Below are 18,623 nucleotides of genomic sequence, written 5' to 3'. Positions count from 1 at the left end.
TAATTGTCACAACTAGAGATGAGCGAACTTACAGTAAATTCGATTCGTCACGAACTTCTCGGCTCGGCAGTTGATGACTTTTCCTGCATAAATTAGTTCAGCTTTCAGGTGCTCCGATGGGCTGGAAAAGGTGGATACAGTCCTAGGAGACTCTTTCCTAGGAATGTATCCACCTTTTCCAACCCACCGGAGCACCTGAAGGCTGAACTAATTTATGCAGGATAAGTCATCAACTGCCGAGCCGAGAAGTTCGTGACGAATCGAATTTACTGTAAGTCGCTCATCTCTAGTCACAACTAAGGCTGGGATCATACCACCTTTTTGCCATACTGTTTTCAATCAGTTTTTCTAATGAAAACCATATGGCAAAAATGTATGGAACCGTATGGAAAAAAGTAAACCGTATGCGTTTTTAAATAACCGAATACTGTTTTTAAAAGTGCATACGGTTCCGTTTTTATAAAAAATAAAAAAAAATAAAAAAAAAAAAACTACGCTTTTGAAAATTTTATTTCAAATAAATTTATTTTTGAAAATTTTTACTTAAGGATGCAAATGCGCATGTGCAAAGTAAAAAGCGTATACGGTTTCCCGTATGGAACCGTATACATGTGCGTTTCCCATTGATGTCCATGTTTAAAAAAAAAACGTATGTTTTACGGTTGCAATACAGTTTTTAAACCGGAGACAAAATTGTGGTCAACCACGATTTTGAGTACGGGAATAAACCGTACTACAAGCAAACCGGATGCATCCGGGTGAATACGGTTTTCAATACGGTTCCATACGTTTTCTATAATGAAAACGTATACGGGAACCGTACTTGAAAGACGTGGTGTGAACCCAGCCTAACTTATAGCTATGGCTCCGCACTCCTATCGCTATAGCCATTAAGTGGTCTGATCCGTAAACCGAAAATTGCAGCCTGTACATGTATCTGAACGGGAAGAACCTACTCCTCTGTATGTATCTGGTAAATTCTGATGCGCATTTCTTTTCTTTCCAAGTGGCACAAAATAAAACATAGGGTAAAATCTGCAGCAGAAAATTTCTAAAGGCCTTGCATTAGAACAGTGTTTTCCAAACAGTGTGTCTCCAGCTGTTGCAAAACTACAACTCCCAGCATGCCCGGACAGCCAAAGGCTGTCCGGGCATGCTGGGAGTTGTGTTTTGCAATAGCTGGAGACACATTGTTAGGAAAACTCTACCCTAGAAGTAATTAGGAATCTTTTTTGCTAGGCATGTTCCCTTAGGATAGCTTATGCCAAGGTGGACATTGATGGAAACGGACGTGAATGGTGATGACCGCATAGACAGGCACAGCAGCCTTAGGTTATAGATCTGGTATTCCAAATGCTGATTACTCAGATATATAAAAGGGCAGTAAGACCCGGGTCCTCTCCACAACATCGCAAGCACGGGAGGATATAGTGAGTCGCTCCATTGGGGCAGAGGTATCATTATGCTGACCTTGTTTCAATTGTATTGGGCTTGTCCTAACTATGTGTTTCATCCATAACGCTATTGAGGTCAGTGCTATCTTGTCCTGACCTGAGTCTATTTGTATTGGACATGCTATTACCTGTCCTTACTATATTTACAATATTGTAGAGGTCAGTGTGATTCTTATATCTGGGTTCTGAGCTTTCTTTTTCTGTGCTAGTCCCAGTCGTCCCCTGAGGATCCCAGCACCACCCAGCTGAAACCCGTTGGGACAGGGGTTTTGTGTCATAGGGACAGGATTTGATACATTGGTAATTTATTATAAGGATCCGATGTATCTATGGATTAACCTACTGGGTAAAGATAGACTAAAATAAATTATTGGTCTGAGGATATGTGAACCCAGAGTGATTACATTTTTTTTTTTTTTTTTTTTGGGGGGGGGGGGGGGGGGGGGTTGATATTTTAATAATATTATAATTAAAAGGTTAAGTTTTAACTGTTACGGTGATATTAAACAATAGAAAACAAAACTGTGTTTTCTTAGGCTGCATTCACACCACATTTTGTTGATTTGCATTCATCGAACATAATTGTTGAAATGGATGTCCTAAAAATCATAGGCTAAAAACAAAACAAAATCAGATGTGTCTAAAAAGTGTATTTATCAGATTGTAGGGTAGTGCATTGTTACATGCTTTTTTTGCGCTTTATTTAAAAATAAATGTAAAAACATTGTATTCGTTTTTACGTTTCTTGATCTTTCTAGACATTACCAAAGCTACAGTGTATGTGCAAGTACAAAAAATAAAAATAAAATCACGTACTATGAAACAGATCAAAACACACAGTGTTTACATAGACTAAATGTAAAAAAAAAAAAAAAAAAATGGATAGGATTTAAATCCATTTTTGAACTGGGATGAAAAATCATGGTCAACCACAGTTTCTACCAGACAAAAAAATTAGACGAAAACATGAACTGACCAAAGCTGGTTCATGTAATGGATACTAGTTGTCAATAAAAGTCATAGGATACATCTAGATATACAAATCCACACAATATTGAAAGGTAACATTGTATGAATAGGTGCATGCAAATATCGTGATGTGAATGCAGCCTTAGAGATACACTGATTACATGTTTCACCATTGTTTGCTTACTCAAGGGTAGGGTCACATGTAGCGTATATTCAGCGTATTTCATGTTGCGCAAAATTCGCTACACAGAGGGAAACGCGCTGGGTATTCTTTTAAGAACAGACACACAGGGTACCTTGCAGCAGCCCTGTGTGCACAGTGAGGTTTTGAGGCGGACTCACACGTCACAGTTACATGGGTGCACGGACCCCGCCATAAAACCTCTGTCTGTGTCTGTTCTTAGAAGAATATGCAGCATATTTCCACTGTGCAGTGGATTTCACGCAGCCTAAAATACGATGTGTATACGCTGTGTGTGACCCTACCCTAAGGCTCTATTCACACCATGTTTTCATGGGATCCATCATTCAAAATCCTGACTAATAAAACAAAGGAACACATAAATAACGGTGCTGATATGACAGCACTATGTACTGATGGAATCTTACCCGTCTCATCCACAACCGGCAATGCAGACACGCGTCGCTCTACAAATATATTCAAAGCTTTGATGATGGGAGTGTGGGGATGTATAAAGGCAATGTTGTGGTACGTCCCGATCCCCAGTTCCTCTAGGTTTTTCTTCATGAAGGCAGGCTTTGGCATTTCTGACACCTGTCATGAGAAATTAACCACAGACACGTTATTATGTGAACACTACAGCGTAGTCATACAGACAGCAACTGGAAAAAAAAGTGCTCCAGAGCACACAAAAAGGGACATAAAGCTATCGTACTATTCTGCTGTGTATAAGGAGATGGCCAGTAATGTTCTCACTGCAAACACAAAGAAGCCTCTCACTCTTTATTCTGCTGGTATTGGTAGATTTATCCATCTTCTCTGGGAATCATTTATCAGATATATATATATATTATATCTCAGTTCACTCCCTGAGATCAGATCTTAAAAGATGGCAGCAATGGGCAGGTCAATGTATTAGGTCTATAGATCGGAGTTTCCCCCCGGACCAGTGTGCTTCCAGCTGTTGCAAAACTACAACTGTCAGCATGCCTGAACAGCCCAAGCCCAGGCATGCTAGGAGTCGTACTTTGAAACAGTTAAAGGCACACTGGTTAGGAAATACAGGCAGAGACCCTTATGTCAGCCCTGCCTACCTAGGGAGAAGTCGCTTGCTGTGTAACAGTGGCCCCTTCTAAATAGCAGAGGACAATAGGATTATAAGGCAACACCTTTTATTTTATTTAAAAAAAGAGAAAAATAAACCATTTTTTTCTCCCGATTGTTCTAAGGGGGGCAGGGATGATAGAAATATACTAAAACATAGATGTTAATGGGAGGTTTCACAGGCATTCCTAGGTAGATAGGGTCAGTGCCTAAATGGTAAATGTGTCCATTAAAAAAGTGTGAGCAACTAGAGGGTACAATATTAAGGATAAACACCAGTTACTTATGCCAGAAATATACCCAACACCTAGCTGGTGCACAGATCACGCAAGAGATATGCCAGATATATATTTTGCCCCATGATAAATCAGGGGAATTTTACGCCAGAGGATTGTAACTTAAACAGGTACTCCGGGGAATTAAACCTATCCCCTTATACACAGGATTGGGGATAAGATTCTGTTTGAAAGGAATTGACCATTAGAGCCCCCTGCGATCTCCTGTATGAAGGCCGACTACTCACTAGTCCTCCACATGCTACGCCCCTGACCCACCGAGACCTGCTTCAGCAAATTATCAACTGAGCCAGTGATTTTCTGGGTGGGCCATCACTAAAGCCCACCTCTGAGGTTAGGGGGTCGGTGTGGGCTGAAGACCCCCCCCCCCACGGTCAGTAACATAAGTTTTATTTCCCCAGAGTACCCCATTTAGACCAGAGTGTCTGAATAATTCCCCTCCCCGTAATCTGTAAATAGGTCAGTGTTCGTAATTTCTGCTCTAGAATAAACCAGTGTCAAACATATTACCAGTATAAAACATAAGATAAAACACCACGAGCAGTGATCCAGTCTAATCTGCATCAATCCTCAAACTTAACAGGACATCTTATCCCAACATATGACAAGATAAGAGCGTTAACTGCGTGATGTATTCTCCTCTAAATAATGAATGGGGGAAATGGATCATTGCCATCTTAAATTTAGCCTAATGGTACGTTTATACATGCAGATTTTGCTGGAAATTTTTCAAAGCGGTTTTCATTGACTTCAATAGATAATGTGTAGGAAACTCTGCAGCGGGTAGCTCTGTGTGTCCATTTGTAGCGGTGGATTTCTACAGCAGGAACGCCGCCACTACACGCGGACACGCAGAGCTACCCGCTCGCAGCCAGGAGCTCGCTCTCCAGTCACTGCTGTCGGCGCATCTGCAGCATTGCGGATGCACCCATGTGACCCTACCCTAAAGGGGAATTCTGGGAAGTAATGATTATGAAGAATTATGCTCAGGCCAATGCTAAAAAGAGAAAACTGCAATATATACCTTCTTTGCTCCCCTCCGGCCACTGGTGTCATTGAGCTCTAGTCCTGCTATGCAGCACTTTCAGGGTTGGTGTTGGCATGAGGATCTGCCTGCTCAATTAGCAGCTACAGCATTGTTCTGCCTCAGCCACTGATTGGCTAAATGGACAATACTATGTTCTGACCAAGTGGACCAGAGCTCCATGATACCAGTGGTGGGAGTCCCATGGTCTCACTGCTCTTACAGTAAAGAATCCCAGTCTGTGATGATGGTATAACCTTCTTTTCTCTAGATGTAGAGGATGCCCCCTTGTCATAGTTACTGGCCTACATATAAAAAGATCACTAGAAAGATCTCTGTACTGTCCATACATATATTTGTACATTGTGATCAAATCATTCCTAAAACGTCTTTTCTCTGAACTAATTCACCTCAAGCTTGATAACCTGTCTTGGTCCTGTAATCCTCCCTTACCATTATTATCTCTAACACAATAGAAGCAGGAGGCACTCACCACCGGGGTTTCGTGGAATTTTTTGTTACTTTATTGTGAACATGCAGGAGCAGAAAGGACAGGTGTGAACGCAGCACACCGAGCAGAGGTAACAGCTATTTCACGCCACCTTAGGGCGCTTCTTCTGAAGAAGCACCCCATAGGTGGCGTGAAATAGCTGTTACCTCTGCTCGGTGTGCTGCGTTCACACCTGTCCTTTCTGCTCCTGCATGTTCACAATAAAGTAACAAAAAATTCCACAAAACCCCGGTGGTGAGTGCCTCCTGCTTCTATTGTATTAGCTTTCTTATGAACTTTGAGCCTTTGGGGATTGAGCACCCCAAACGGGATACACGTGTGGGATTGAACCTTTGCTACACCAGCTACTACATTGCCAATGTACTATATGGAAGTGCTACATCTGAGCTAAGCTGTGCCGGCTTTCCCTCCTCTGCCTGTTGCCATTATTATCTCTGTCACTCTCCTCTGCACTTGCTCCAGTTCAGCCATGTCCTTCTTATATACACAGGTGCCCAAAATTGGACATAATACTCCATATGTGACCTGACTAGTGATTTATACAAAACTATGTTCCGTTCAGGAACCTCTATACCATGACATTAGTGACCAATGACAGGCAAAGGCTAATAAAGTTGAGTTTACTGTCCACAGTACCCCCAAGTTTTTCCTAATGTTTTATTATTATTTAGCACATACTTGTACATTTAGTTTTACGGCCCAAGAGCATAACCTTACATTTATCCACATTAAACTTTATTTGCCATTTCTCTGCCCAAGCCTCCACCTTCCCCAGATCCCTCTGAAATGTGATATTATTCTGTAAAATGGGAAAGGGAATAGGCTTGGAACATGACTGGCCTTAAAATGACACACAATGTGGGAGATCTATGAAAACCTGTCATGAGGAAAAGTTGCTGAATTGCCCATAGCAACCAATCAGATCGATTCTTTCATTTTTAACGAGGCCTCTGCAAAATGAAAGAAGCGATCTGATTGGTTGCTATGGGAAACTTTTCCTCTGGACAGGTCTTGATAGATCTCCCCCAATGTCTATGGGAAAGCTTTTCTAGAGCTGCGGTGGATTCCCAGGACACCATAGGACATTTCCAGTCATGTGTCCAGACAGAGGACGTCATCAGCCATGACTGCACAAGGTTCCCACTTATAAATAGACAATAACACAGGAGAAGAACTTTTCTGTTTTTTATTCACTTACAAAAAGCTGAAGAAACTTGAGGATTCGCTTGTGGGTAAGAATATAAAGTGCATTCCCACTGACTGGGTCGATTACTGGTAACCGGTGGATCTTGTTTTTGATGAGTGAATACACTGCGTCGTATAGGCTGCGAGAGAAACAGACACGGGAAAGTTATATTACCTGCAATGTGTAATAATACTAATAAGAATAATAATAATGTAACATGTAATAAAAATAATGGTAAAGTGTAATAATAATAAAGTAACATGTAATAATAATAATGTAACATGTTATAATAATAATGGTAAAGTGTAATTATAGCGTAACATGTAATAGTAATAATGGTAAAGTGATTACAGAACACAGTGCGAGGTTTACATAGTGGTAAATATATCTTCACCTTTCCTCATTTTGTGTTTTTTAGGTTTAAAATTCTGTTTTTATTTCTACATATATCTTTATAGTCAATCCCCCAAGTAGACATAAAACATTATATCTACAGCTGCTGCTAGAAGATTCTATCTGCATACTGTATTATTGTGACATATACACAGTATACAGCAGTGTTTCCCAACCAGTGTGCCTCCAGCTGTTGCAAAACTACAACACCCAGCATGCCCGGACAGCCTTTGGCTGTCCGGGCATGCTGGGAGTTGTAGTTTTGCAACAGATGTAGGCACACTGGTTGGGAAACACTGGTATATAGTAAGCCCCAAGGCTCTCCAGTGTAGCTGAATTTAAATATATAATATATATATATATATATATATATATATGTATGTGTGTGTGTGTGTGTGTGTGTGTGTGTGTGTGTGTGTGTGTGTGTGTGTGTACAGAGGATCTGGAGCTTTGTATCTGAATAAAAGAGCAAATCACTAGAAGGCCCGTCTACTTCTCCATGCAAAAACCACAGCACACAAATAATTTAACGTCATGTGGTAATTCTGCCTGGAATCCTTGTGGAATCAAAGCCTCATCGATGTAAATGGAAGGTCCGGACCAGGATTATTTTCTGCTTTAGGAACTGACATGTCCATGTTTTACACCACAGGGGTTGCTGATCTGTTTTAACTCCCTGGGTGCAAGAAATGGCATTCGTAGGCGGCATCACTTTATAGCATAGATTTTACAGCGCACTTAGAGTGGAATCACTAAAAAAGTAGAAACATGGAAAGCCCATAAAGGGGTATTCCAGGCAAAACCTTTTTATATATATAGTATATATATAGTATATATATATATATATATATATATATATATATATATATATATATATATATTATATTTATATATATATATCTGAAGTTTTCTGTCTAACTGCTCAATGATGATGTCACGTCCCGGGAGCTGTGCATGATGGGAGAATATCCCCATAGGAACTGCACAGCTCCTGGGACGTGAGTCATCAGAGAGCAGTTAGACAGAAAACAGCAACTCAACTTCAGAAGCTAATAACTATTGGAAGGATTAAGATTTTTTTAATAGAAGTAATTTATAAATCTGTTTAACCTGCCGGAGCCAGTTGATATATATAAAAAAAAAAAAAGTTTTGGTCTGGAATACCCCTTTAAGGACCTCAGCATATCGTGTAGTGCATAGCCTACCTTGCATCTGGCATTATATTCACCAAAGGCTTGAAGGTTTCTTGCAGATACAATTCTGTAGTAACATAGTGGAAATATGTTAGAAATCTGGTCATATACATAATAACTGTAATTGCTATCATAGTATACCCCATAGTGGATGAATCCGCTCTTTTTTGTCCTGTGTTAGTTTTCCAGCCAGCTCCAGCCACAGGAGGTTGTCATAAAAGGTCAGAAGCAGCTGAAGCAGGGAAGTTACGCATTTTATGAGCTAGTTTGGATAGTTAATACGAGCAATCGCGTAACTTCCCCGCTTCTGACTATTCCCGACCACCTCCTTCTGTCGCAGGCAGCCAGGTGGGACAACCCCTTAAATACAACACCCTTTATACACTTCTTAAACATAGAAAAATGGGGTGCTCCACTATGAGGGAAGAAGGTAGATAGATACGAGATATATACGAGATAGATAGATATGAGATAGATTGATAGATATATATGAGATAGAGAGATAGAGATATAGATAGATATGAGATAGAGAGATAGATATGAGATAGATAATAGATAGATGAGAAATAGATAGATAAGAGATCGATATAGATATGAAATAGATAAGATAGATATGAGAGATAGATAGATATAGATATGAGATAGATAGAAAATAGATAGATATAAGATAGATATGAAAGATATAGCTAGATATATAAGAGGTAGAAAATAGATAGATAGATAATAGATAGATATGAGAGATAGATGATATGAGATAGATATGAGATAGAAAGATAGATATGAGATAGATAGAGGACAGATAGAGAGTCCCCTTCCTGTCAAAGATAATTGGGAGCAGGCAGCTTATCTTTCCTGTACTGAGCACAGGAGCGGCAGCATGTGGGGACCGTGTGCAGCACCTAAAACGTTCCCCCAGGGAACTGGCTGCAGTCCCCTAGTGTAAGAGGGAGCAATTACTGCTTCCTGTCACAAGACAACACAGGGATCAGGAGGAGCCATCACAGCTGCTCACGGCTCCTTGCCCCCTGTCTGTGTCAGCAACAGGTTAATGGGCATTAGCGCCCCCCACCCCCCTATGATTCTGCAGTAATTACAACTGTATAAACCAACTAGATTAGTAAGTGTAGTGCGAGAGACCTGCTAGTCTGGATAGTCGTCTTTCATAAGCTTAAAACCCTGAAGAAATCAAATCACAAACAAAGTCTCCCTCTATGACCCAAGGCATTGTGAGGATTAACAATGATAACGTCATGTTCTTACCCCTCCAGGTCTCTATCTTGTGCTCCTCTAATTCATATATCTGTACCTACAAGGAGAAAGACAGAATAGATACCGATTTAGTTCCTGTTGCTCCAACATATTCTACAAGGCTGTACACTGTATTATTGTGCATTATTAATACAATAACTCCAAACTGCGGACCTCTAGATGTTGCAAAACTACAACTCCCAGCATGCCCAGACAGCCAACGGCTGTCTGGGCATGCTGGGAGTTGTAGTTTTGCAACAGCCCCAGGTTTACAGTTTGGAGACCTGAGAGTGAAGTAGAAAAATAAACAATTATGGTAGAAACCTGCACTAGACTGACCACCATGTAGAGAGGATAAAGCGACCAAAAGTGATGCTTCCTGAAAAAACTATGTTTAAAAAAAAAAAAAATATGGGGCCTTACTGATCAAGAAGAATCAAATACATGATCCTATAAAGGGGTAATTTAGTGACATCACTTATGATTTAAAGGGGTTATCCAGGAATCGAAAAACAGAGCAAATTTCTTTCAAAAAACGCTCCCTGTCTGTCTCCAGGTTGGGGATTGGTTTTACAACTTGGCTCCATTCACTTCAATGGAATTGAGCTGCAGAACCTCACCCAAGAGACAGACAGGGAGCGGTTTTTGAAAGAAATTAGCTCTGTTTTTTAATTCCTGGATAACCCCCTTTAATCTTACAACCAGTATGGATCCTCAATGGATCACCACCAATTACTAGGACAAGAGACCCCAGTCCCCAACCAACGTTGCAGCAGCGGAGGAGTTTTGATGAAACGGCAGTCATGCATGTTCACTGCTCCTACACGTATGACCTGTAGTTCTACGGCAGGGTTAGTATAAAGTAACTCTGCTCGTATTGCTGAAGTATGGCTATGGTCTGGCTGGTAGCATGGGTGAGGGTTGTGTGAGGCACATTACACCCTTAATGATAAGACTTACCATTGGAGACTTGTAGTATCGATGCAGTATATTGATGAAGTCTGTAATTGTTAACATACCTGAAACAGAACACAATAGGAATTAGTGATGCACGTTCAGCTACTTTAGTTCAGTATCTTCGCCCTAATGTTTATCATTCTATGGACTCGCGGAAGTCCTGTTCTTGCATGTTGCATAAAGCTATATACAGTGGTTAGGTAGGAAACCCCTCCTATTAGGTAGATGCCCCAAGAAGATAGCCAAGTAGGGAATCCCCCTATTAGTTTTAATGGGAGTGCCCATTTAAACCTCATTTTTGCCATTGCACTCCTGATGGTAAATGAAAAAAAATCTTTCTAATGTACTTTGTTTAAAAAAAAAAAAAAAAAAAAAAAATAAGTTTTCTCTGTTTTATTTGTGTTTACAAAAGTTGCCACTAGGTGTCTCCCTACTTGTCCAGAGCACATTTCCCCCACCCCCATCTCTTGCACAGACTTTGGACTCCTGCTGGCATGGCAGAAGTCCAAACTCATAAAAATGCTGAGGGGGTTGTGTGCAGCCTTAGCCAATCGTAGTTCATCTCACACACTGAACTGCTCTGGGCTGTGTGTAGCAGAGTGAGAGAGGAAGTTCTCCCCTGTATGGTTTCAGATGATTTAGAAAGGTAGAAAACTAAAAAAAATAATAAAAATAAAAGCAGGTGATGGTTTATCATGATGGGGGCAGAGAACTGGGAGGATTATAAAATTTAACAAGATCATGAGAGGTACACTTTAAGCCCCTAGTAGGTAGGTAGTGAACTCTGCCCTTTTAGGTAGATGTCCCAAGTAGTTTTGTAGTCCGGAAGTTAGGGAACCTCCTATAAAAATGTAGACACCCCCGACCCCATTAAGTAGTTTCCTCCAATAAGACCCCTCCAAAAAAAAAAAAAAAATCTCACTTGCCCGCCCTTTGCTGCAGCGCAGAGGTCTCTGCATCATTCGCTCTTTTAGTAGCGCAGGACATTCTCCTAGACCCCACGCAATGACCTCATGTCATTGCACGGCAGGTCCTGCACCACTCTGGGTAACAGAAAGAACGATGAAGAGAGACCTCAGATTAGGAACGAAGGGAAGGAGAGAGGCATTTTTATTTTATTTTGTATGGTCTGCAGGTATAGGGATTGATTTCAGGAGTATTGGGACAACCCTATTGGATGCCATTTCCCCTTTACTCTTTAAGCCACAGTCCCTCTATAATAGTGTTCCCCAACCTTTAGCTCTCCAGCTTCTGCAAAACTACAACTCCCACCATGCCCTGACAGCCTTTGACCAAGGCTTTAAAGGGGTACTCTGGTGACAAACTATTTTTTTCATATCAACTGGCTCCAGAAAGTTAAAACAGATTTTTTAATTACTTCTATTAAAAAAATCGTAATCCTTCCGGTACTTATCAGCAGGCTGCATACTACAGAGGGAGTTTAACTGTTCTTTTCTGCCTGACCACAGTGCTCTCTGCTGACACCTCTGTCCATGTCAGGAACTGTCCACAGCAGGAACAAATCCCCATAGAAAAACGTATCCTGCTCTGGACAGTTCCTGACATGGAGACAGTGGTGTCAGCAGAGAGCACTGCGGTCAGTCAGAAAAGAACAGTTCAACTTCCTCTGTAGTATACAGCAGCTGATAAGCACTGGGAGGATTAGGATTTTTTTAAGATAAGTAATTTACAAATCTGTTGAACTTTTTGGCACAAGTGAATTTAAATGGCAGACGGGACGGGGCTACGGCAGACGGGGCGGGGCTACGGCAGACGGGGCGGGGCTACGGCAGACGGGGCGGGGCTACGGCAGACGGGGCGGGGCTACGGCAGACGGGGCGGGGCTACGGCAGACGGGACGGGGCTACGGCAGACGGGACGGGGCTACGGCAGACGGGACGGGGCTACGGCAGACGGGATAGGATAAGGTTACAGTGGCAAAATCAATTGTAATTTTGCAAGCAAAATCTGCAAGGAATTTGATGTCCACAGCTAAACATTTCCAATAAACAATGTGCAGAGACGGGTACTGCTTACTATCAGTAATACAGCGGGTTAGGGTTTTCTCCCTTTTCTAAGGTAAGCAGACAGCCAACTCCATGCTGGTGAGCCATCTTGGTCTTTGCAAAGGAAGTTATTTATATAGAAGTCTTTTTATCAACATCTTTTTCCAAGAACCTCTCCAACCTACATTCCAGATCAGAGAAGAACTGTATTTAACTCGGTCTCCATAGCAGCAGTTCACACTCCCCGCAGATGTGCAGCGACATATAAAATTAGCAGCTCATTGCTTTTGCGTGTTCTCTTTCTATAGAGCTGTATTAAGCAGTGTGTAATCGTAAAGACGTCTTCATAGGAATCCAGACTGGAGAAACTTCAAAGCCTTGTGCAGTTATTTCATTAAGAAGTTAGATATTTTGGGGGAAATATAATCAAAACCTGTCCAGAGGAAAAGTTGCCGAGTTGCCCATAGCAACCAATCAGATCGCTTCTTTATTTTGCAGAGGCCTTGTTAAAAATGAAAGCAGCGATCTGATTGGTATAATTCTTCTAGTCTGTTAGTGTATAGGTCAGTGTTTCCCAACCAGGGAGTCCCCAGCTGTTGCAAAACTACAACTCCCAGCATGCCCGGACAGCCTTCGGCTGTCCGGGCATGCTGGGAGTTGTAGTTTTGCAACAGCTGGAGGTGCCCTGGTTGGGAAACACTGATATAGGGGAATCTAGCTAATGTAGGGGAACCCCCCACCCCAGCTTGCTGCATGTTCAGTCTCTGCATTTTTTGAGAGACTAAGAGTTATGTGCAGCTTTGGGCATAATAGTCAGAGGAAACTCCTCCTCTGTAAGATAAATGTGCCCTAAAAAGGCATAAGGAAAAGTTGTCTGAAAACAAAGGACACGCTACAGTGAACAATAGTCGCTGATATATAGAGGAGACAGCATTAAGAAAGAAAAAATAGTATGCCAAAACTCACAATATTCTTTCTGAAAAAGGTTTTTGATAACAGTACTTCCTATATTGGTAACGGTCATAGGACCTCCAGAAATATTAAGGGAGACAACATGCTAGCCAAGGAGATGATGGTGATCCAATAACCACCATTGTTGTCTGTAAAGCAGGCACAAAAGCTTTATATAAGAAAAGAAACATTTCTATGAGTCAATAATATAGACCTAGGGTAGACCTGGTTTCTATTTAATTAACAATTTCTCTTTATATATTTCTACAAGTGACTCCATGTTTTCTTGCTTTGTATTGTCAATAATATAGAGTACTAAACAGCTTTAGTGGTCAGTAGCAGGTTATTTTACTCTGTGTTGTAGTGCGCTCTAGATGTTGTGTGAGCAGTACGATCGATGTCAGCAAGTGAAGTATGACCAATCCATCACATCAGCAACTTATACAAGTAGATACGACAAACATGCACAGAAAAGGGAGAGGGGAGAAAGGGAAGGAAGAGAGGGGAGGTAGGTCAGGGAAGAAAGGAGAGAGAGAAAGGCAAAGAAGGGAAGCGAAGGTAGGTCAGGGAAGTAAGGAGAGAGAAAAGCAAGGAAGGGAAGAGAAGGTAGGTCAGGGAAGTAAGAAGAGAGAAAAGCAAGGAAGGGAAGAGAAGGTAGGTCAGGGAAGTAAGGAGAGAGAGAAAGGCAAAGAAGGGAAGCAAAGGTAGGTCAGGGAAGTAAGAAGAGAGAAAAGCAAGGAAGGGAAGAGAAGGTAGGTCAGGGAAGTAAGGAGAGAGAGAAAGGCAAGGAAGGGAAGAGAAGGTAGGTCAGGAAAGTAAGGAGAGAGAAAGGCAAAGAAGGGAAGCGAAGGTAGGTAAGGGAAGTAAGGAGAGAGAAAGGCAAAGAAGGGAAGAGAAGGTAGGTCAGGGAAGTAAGGAGATAGAAAGGCACGGAAGGGAAGAGAAGGTAGGTCAGGGAAGTAAGGAGAGAGAAAGGCACGGAAGGGAAGAGAAGGTAGGTCAGGGAAGTAAGTAGAGAGAAAGGCAAGGAAGGGAAGGTAGGTCAGGGAAGTAAGGAGAGAGAAAGGCAAGGAAGGGAAGAGAAGGTAGGTCAGGGAAGTAAGGAGAGAGAAAGGCAAGGAAGGGAAGAGAAGGTAGGTCAGGGAAGTAAGGAGAGAGAAAGGCAAGGAAGGGAAGAGAAGGTAGGTCAGGGAAGTAAGGAGAGAGAAAGGCACGGAAGGGAAGAGAAGGTAGGTCAGGGAAGTAAGGAGAGAGAAAAGCAAGGAAGGGAAGAAGAGAAGGTAGGTAAGGGAAGTAAGGAAGGAGAGAGAGAGAAGCAGGGAAGGGGAGGTAGGTCAGGGAAGTAAGGGAGTAGAGAGTGAAGAAGGGAACAGAAGGTAGGTAAGGGAAGTAAGGAAGGAGAGAGAGAAGCAGGGAAGGGGAGGTAGGTCAGGGAAGTAAGGGAGGAAAGAGAGAAGAAGGGAAGGGGAGGTGGATAAGGGAAGTAAGAATATCCGTTTTGTTGCCAGACTAAAAACCATGGCAGATCACTGTTTTCAGTCCAGCAATAAAAACTGACATGGTCCAAAAACGAGCCAATCCGGAGTCACTATCTGACTCCATTCGGCTCATTTAAATGAATGAGATACGGCGCGGGTGGTTTTTAAATTTCCATGCCGGATCTGGCGACTATATTCCTAAATTAAAGTGTGAATGTAGTATAAGGTAAGTAAGGAGAGAGGCAAGAAAGGGAAGGAGAGTCAGGTAAAGAAGGAGAAAGAGAGAGAGGCAAGGAAGGGAAGGAAGGCGGGAGAGAAAGAGGTAGGAAAAGGAAAGGAGGAGAGAGGGGCGTGGGGAGGAAAAGAGGAATGGTAACTGCTGTGGAATTGGAATGCAGAATTGAGCTCACCTACAAAACTCTGGTTTTTCGTTTCCCATAACGGAGCAGCTCTTACACCATTAGCTACCAGTGCAAAAAAGGCCTTCTTTACCTGCAAGGAAACAGAGACAAGAGACTGGTTTTATTGCTGTATGTGTAGGTCAACTTGACATCAATCCATCTGATTTTTTGAGCCATAATAGAGAGTGTGAGCCTCACTGTAAATGAGTGACTCTCTCCTAAAATGTGTGCTTGTTTACAGCTCCTATTAAAAATCTCAAGCATCCTACGGGAAGGACCAGCAGTGTTTTGTGCGGCCCTTTCCTGCAAGCGGCTGCACCGCCAATATTACACGGGTAGATGTGCGATCAATGGCTCAAGAATTTAAAGCAGGTCAAGTTCGGCCCACAAATCAATATTTGCTCATGTGTCAGATGATTGCCGGCCCAATAACCTGTTCTCACAATAATGGCCCTGTGTAATAGGGCCCTTAGCTTGTGACGAATACAATAAAACATAGTAAGTAATGGACTCAAGACCCTGTTCATATAGGCTGTGCAAAAAAGACTTCTTAATAAAGACGTTCTACCCAACGCACCTAGTAACAAAAAACATTACATAGTTAAAGGGGTTCTCGGCGGCTCAGCATTTGGAAAAAAAAAAAACTTCCGAGCGCTGGAGTCGGCATCATAGCCCCGCCCCTTCATGACATCACACCCTGCCCCCTCAATGCAAGTCTATGGGAGGGGGCATGACGGCTCTCCCATAGACTTGCATTGAGGGGGTGGGGCGTGACGTTATGTGGGGGCGTGGCTATGGCGTCACAAGCTCCTGGTGCCGGCTCCAGCATCCGGAAACAGTTTGTTCCAAACACTGAGCAGCAGAGTACCTCTTTAAATATCCCCCCTTTATCTGTTTTGCCATCCTCAGAACATGGATACAGTTTGAATATTATTATTGTGTAGAGGCCCCACCCATTTGCCCCTTTTTTGAGCGGTAATCACAGTATACTTCTGAGGGCACTAGGAATAGCAGCAAGTACAGGACTGGGGTATGGGATTGAAATTTTGATTTGCTAGTGGGAAATCGGTTGAGTACAGGAAAAGCGAGGAGCCAAAAACATTAGAGGGGTTCTCTGGTGCTTAGACATCTTATTCCCTATCCAAAAGGATAGGGGATAAGATGCCTGATCGCGGGAGTCCCACCGCTGGGGACCCCTTGATCTTGCACGCGGCACCCCGTTCATAATCAGTCCCCGGAGCGTGTTCGCTCCGGGTCCAATTACCGGCGCACCACAGGGCTGATGGCATGTGACATCACGCCTCCACCCCCGTGTGACCTCACGCTCCACCCCTCAATGCAAGCCTATGGGAGGGGGCGTGACAGCCCTGTGGTCGCCGGTAATCAGACCCGGAGCGAACACGCTCCGGGGACTGATTATAAACGGGGTGCCGTGTGCAAGATCACGGTGGTCCCCAGCGGCGGGACCCACGCGATAAGGGATAAGATGTCTAAGGACCGGAGAACCCCTTTAAGTCGGCAAACTGTGCAGAAAAGAGTGGTGGGAAGAAGTTTCATGGAGGTCTGGGCTGGATGGAGAAGAAAAGGGAAAGACAACAACTATAATAAGAGAAGATATCACCTGTAGCTACAAGTCAACACAACCTAACCACTTACACAGTCTGCAGAGCTTGTATAGAGCTGGTATCCAACACTGCATGGGGAGAATTATGGTCTTTAAAGTGGTTTTTTTTTTGCTTAGTTTCTTATTTAGTAACAGTAAAGGTGGTATTATTTACTCATCATGTGGTGGTAACATGTGTTTCTAGTGTAGAGGTATTATTTGGTTACAGTATTGTGGTATTAGGCTACACACTTCGGTAATATGTTGTGGTGATATTATTTGGCCCCTGTATATAGAGGCATTACATGGTAATAACTGTATGACTATTATTATATATATAGGCCGTGAATGGTGGGGGCCATTACACACTGAGGAAATCCAGTTCTTATTTCTGGATCCAAAAGTTTGCTCCTGATGTTTACGGTGATAAGTCCAGATTAAATTTGTGATGAAAAGACGTCACTTCCGACCGATGATTAAATAAATGTTACATGATCCCAGAGAAATGTTCACAATGACACAATACAAATAGTAAAAAATGTGGCTGCACATAGCAAAGATAAGAAAAAATGTTTTCCTTGTGGTTAAATGTCAGCGCGAGACATAATATAAACTCTGACCCATTAAACCGACCTAAACATGGGAATTAACAAAAAATAAATAAAATAAAAAACACAGCAGCATAAAAGAGACAGAATGCAGAGCAACAACCCAGCCTGAAGCTTACAAGTCTGGAGATGGCTTTGAAGAATTTTCAAACCCAGCAAAGGGAATTCCGTTCCTTACAGAGTTTGGAGAATAACAGGAAGGATGCAGGCTTTGAAGGAGAAATCCCTGACAGGAATAACTGTTTGATGCACAAAACAAGCACATCTTAGAGTAAAACAACAAGCGAGTGAGAAATAAAGACTTTGCTGCCTTAAACCAAAAGCCTTTGGGGACTGAACTGTAGCGCCCTCTTTCAGACACTGAAAGGTGGTCACATACCTTCAAGAGGGACAGGTTCAGGCATGGAAAGGCAGAGCATGCATGTGCTCTTAGGGGGGCTTAAAGGGATATTCCAGGAAAAAACTTTTTTATATATAGTTCAACTGGCTCCAGAAAGTTAAACAGATTTGTAAATTACTTCTATTAAAAAAATCGTAATCCTTTCAGTACTTATGAGCTTCTGAAGTTGAGTTGTTATTTTCTGTCTAAGTGCTCTCTGATGACACAAGTCTCGGGAACCGCCCAGTTTAGAATCAAATCCCCATAGCAAACCTCTTCTAAACTGGGCGGTTCCCGAGACACGTGTCATCAGAGAACACTTAGACAGAAAAGAACAACCTTAACTTCAGAAGCTCATAAGTACTGAAAGGATTAAGATTTTTTAATAGAAGTAATTTACAAATCTGTTTAACTTTCTGGAGCCAGTTGATATATAAAAAAAATAGTTTTTTCCTGGAATACCCCTTTAAACCTTTGGCAGGGCCAAATTTCCCTTGAGAACAATTAAATAAGCCCATTCCTTCTTCCTACCTGCTATCACCTGTCTCAGAACTGGCAAATGCCATGCATATTACATCAGCGGTATCCAAAATGCAGACCTTCCTTCATGTGTTGCAAAACTACAACTGCCAGCATGCCCGGACAGCCAACGGCTGTCCGGGCATGCTGGCAGTTGTAGTT

General features: G+C 42.3%; 1 protein-coding gene across 4 annotated transcripts in view; it reads right to left on the bottom strand.

Annotated features, from left to right (window-relative positions):
• Nucleotides 1-18,623, bottom strand: part of PRKAG2 (protein kinase AMP-activated non-catalytic subunit gamma 2) — a 391,725-nt gene that overhangs the window by 17,133 nt on the left and 355,969 nt on the right. For all 4 annotated transcript variants that reach the window (XM_056519619.1, XM_056519621.1, XM_056519620.1 and 1 more), the window contains 6 exons: nucleotides 15,362-15,443; nucleotides 10,520-10,578; nucleotides 9,572-9,617; nucleotides 8,324-8,378; nucleotides 6,738-6,864; nucleotides 3,033-3,198 (listed from right to left, as the gene is read on the bottom strand). In XM_056519619.1, the coding sequence (XP_056375594.1) occupies nucleotides 3,033-3,198; nucleotides 6,738-6,864; nucleotides 8,324-8,378; nucleotides 9,572-9,617; nucleotides 10,520-10,578; nucleotides 15,362-15,443 (535 nt within the window). The remainder of the gene's footprint in view (nucleotides 1-3,032; nucleotides 3,199-6,737; nucleotides 6,865-8,323; nucleotides 8,379-9,571; nucleotides 9,618-10,519; nucleotides 10,579-15,361; nucleotides 15,444-18,623) is intronic.

The sequence above is a fragment of the Hyla sarda genome, chromosome 5 (genome assembly GCF_029499605.1).
Source record: "Hyla sarda isolate aHylSar1 chromosome 5, aHylSar1.hap1, whole genome shotgun sequence".
In the NCBI taxonomy this organism is placed as follows: Eukaryota; Metazoa; Chordata; class Amphibia; order Anura; family Hylidae; genus Hyla; species Hyla sarda.
The sequence above is the reverse complement of the archived record's forward strand: the minus strand, read 5'-3'. Positions and strand labels throughout refer to the sequence as shown.